General features: G+C 42.8%; 2 protein-coding genes across 5 annotated transcripts in view; both read left to right on the forward strand.

The window, feature by feature from the left end:
• The window catches only part of LOC138056480 (uncharacterized), a 15,472-nt gene extending 14,567 nt beyond the window's left edge, over positions 1-905 (forward strand). For all 4 annotated transcript variants that reach the window (XM_068902283.1, XM_068902282.1, XM_068902284.1 and 1 more), the window contains exon 3: positions 132-905. In XM_068902283.1, the coding sequence (XP_068758384.1) occupies positions 132-764 (633 nt within the window). In that variant the 3' untranslated portion in view covers positions 765-905. The remainder of the gene's footprint in view (positions 1-131) is intronic.
• A 1,013-nt stretch (positions 906-1,918) lies between these two features.
• The window catches only part of LOC138055787 (uncharacterized), a 1,038-nt gene continuing 456 nt past the window's right edge, over positions 1,919-2,500 (forward strand). Inside the window, exon 1 of the mRNA XM_068901659.1 lies at positions 1,919-2,500. This exon is cut by the window's right edge and continues 456 nt beyond it. Coding sequence (XP_068757760.1) covers positions 1,919-2,500 — 582 coding nt within the window.

A 2,500-nucleotide genomic window follows, 5' to 3' on the forward strand; every position in this document is an offset into this window, starting at 1 on the left:
TGTGATGGGTTTAATTTCTACTTTATTCGCATCAGATTTTGTCCGCCAATTACAACACGTAGCTCGAAGACAATTAAATTCTGCGTTCCAACGTAAAACCACTTGCTTAACCTTCTTTGCCTTCTTTGCAGGGAGGCGTGATTTATCATCAGGTCATGACACCTGATTGGTTGAAGAGGCATGCCTCGTATATCAGCAAAGCTCATACATCAACTTCCACACAACTGACATTGAACCCAATCTCAGTGAAACAAGCAGCTCTTCTCAAAGTGCCATTGATTTCTTTTGGTGCAGTTGAAGACTCTACACCGCTGACTGTCGAGATTGTGGTCGCAAATGACGTCAGCATCGGAAAGAGGGCGGACAGCACTATTAGGTATGGCGTGTCAGATGGTGAGAAGTTTGTGGGCTTGCAGACTGTCGGCAAGAAATTGTACGTGTATCAAGCTCCGTGTTTTGGAGTTCAAGGGGTCTCTGGTGCGAACTTATCGGCTCTGCGATGGTTCGGTGTAACACCTAAACCCAGGCATTCTTTTTATCCCGGTCGGTTTATTATTACTCTAAAGCTGAACGAGGGCTGGGGATCGTGCTACACTGCGCATGATGGAGGCTTTATGAAGACTGTTGGCTTCAGTAACCGCCTGAAGCTCAGCAAAGGACTCGCTTTGGAAGTCTATAAAGGCGTTAACAACGGAGATAAAAGTGGGATCAAGTCAATCGTGGTCACCATTTTCCAAGATGACCACTGGATGACTCTTAATTAGTGCAGCAACAAGATAAACCTGCTTCGTAAAACCAGATTTATAATCTAGAACTCTAGAATTCGTTATGTTAGAGCAGTCAAAAAAGCTTGAAACAGGAAGCACTTTTGAGCCATTAATAAAAGCAAAAACACGGTGGGAAAATACGTTTGTTTTGAATATATTCGCCTTTGACATAATATTCACCGAAAAGGTGAAAGGATATCTACACAAGGCTACAAAAAAATCTGCGACCAAAACCAAACGTTTGTTTTTTAACCGTTTGTCACCATCAGGGTTCGGTCAGCCTTTAGGGACAATTCCCATCACCCATTCTCTCACATATATCATATCATATCATTATTTACCCTCGGATTTTTAGAGTAGCTTGGTGTAGCTAATATCTCCGAGCATTTACCCTCCCAACCATGATACATCACAGAAGACAGACCACAACACCGGGAACTACATGCCCTATTCTTTGCGACAAGTGTGCGGGTGTGCATCGAGCCAAATTTGTCGCAAATCAAGAAGCTTTCCCAAGAAGGCAGGCAACGTTTTCGAAAGCGGCAGAAGCTGATAAAAATCGCTGATAAAAGCAAGGACTGTTGGCAGGTCGTAGCCGAGTACGAGTCAGACGAACTTGCATCCTACTCCGAAGATGAAAAACGTTGTAAGAAGGCAACGGAAGCTGCGAGTCGCAAGAGACGCCAAAAAGAACAACTCTCCAGTGGTCGTGGAAAGAAAGCAAGAATTGCTTTGGGCGCTGGTGTAAGATAAAGAGCCTCCTCTATACTTTGTATGTTCATATGAGTTTTGGATACGCTTGCGCATCCTACCATATTTCTCGTGGTATTGTATTGTATTACGGGAATTTAAGGGTAAAATGTTTTACGTTCGTTTGAGCGAAGCGAATTAGAACGTAAATGTATTTTCCGCTGGTATTCCAAGTAATTAGTTGCGGTGTTTTCATTTCACACCTGCCGCACCCACTATTGGGCATTCTGTTTTTCATGTATGTCAGGATTGGCAGTTATTAGTATTTATACTCTCCGATGTCTCTTGAGTACCATTCACGCTTGCGGTTCCATACAGTTTATTCATCTTTCTGCGATTTGCGCCATGTCAATAAGTCATTAATTAAGCAAAGTGTTAAGTATGAGGACTGGAAAATTGCTATGTCTTATTTTGTGAAGGATGGGTTCATGTTTTCCTTCGATTTAAAAAGTGGTTACCATCATGTAGACATTGCACAAGAGCACCAAACTTTTCTGGGGTTTTCATGGCCTGCGCCTGATTCCATTAAGGAAATATTTTATGTTTTTACTGTGCTCCCGTTCGGTCTGTCCTCTGCCCCTTGGGTTTTCACTAAAGTTTTGAAGCCTTTAGAAAAGTATTGGGGAGTACAGGGTCTTTGTATAGCCATCTTCTTGGATCATGGTTGGGCGATTGTTCAGGATAGAGAAAGTTGTCGCACTAAGGCCCGGGCTGTAAGGGCGGATTTGTGCAACGCAGGTTTTGTTGTCAATGAAGATAAATCGGTATGGGAACCCACCCAAGTATTAGACTGGCTGGGTATTACCTGGAATGCTGCATTAGGTACTTTTAAAATTGTGGAAAGGAGAATTGTTAAGATCATTAACTCAATTGATCATATTATTGAAGCCGATTTCAAAGTTTCCGCGAGAGAGTTGTCTTCCTTCACAGGTCAAGTTATCTCTACCGGGCCTGTAGTTGGTAACATTGGCGGCAGGATAATG

The sequence above is a fragment of the Montipora capricornis genome, chromosome 7 (genome assembly GCF_036669925.1).
Source record: "Montipora capricornis isolate CH-2021 chromosome 7, ASM3666992v2, whole genome shotgun sequence".
NCBI classification, from domain to species: Eukaryota; Metazoa; Cnidaria; class Anthozoa; order Scleractinia; family Acroporidae; genus Montipora; species Montipora capricornis.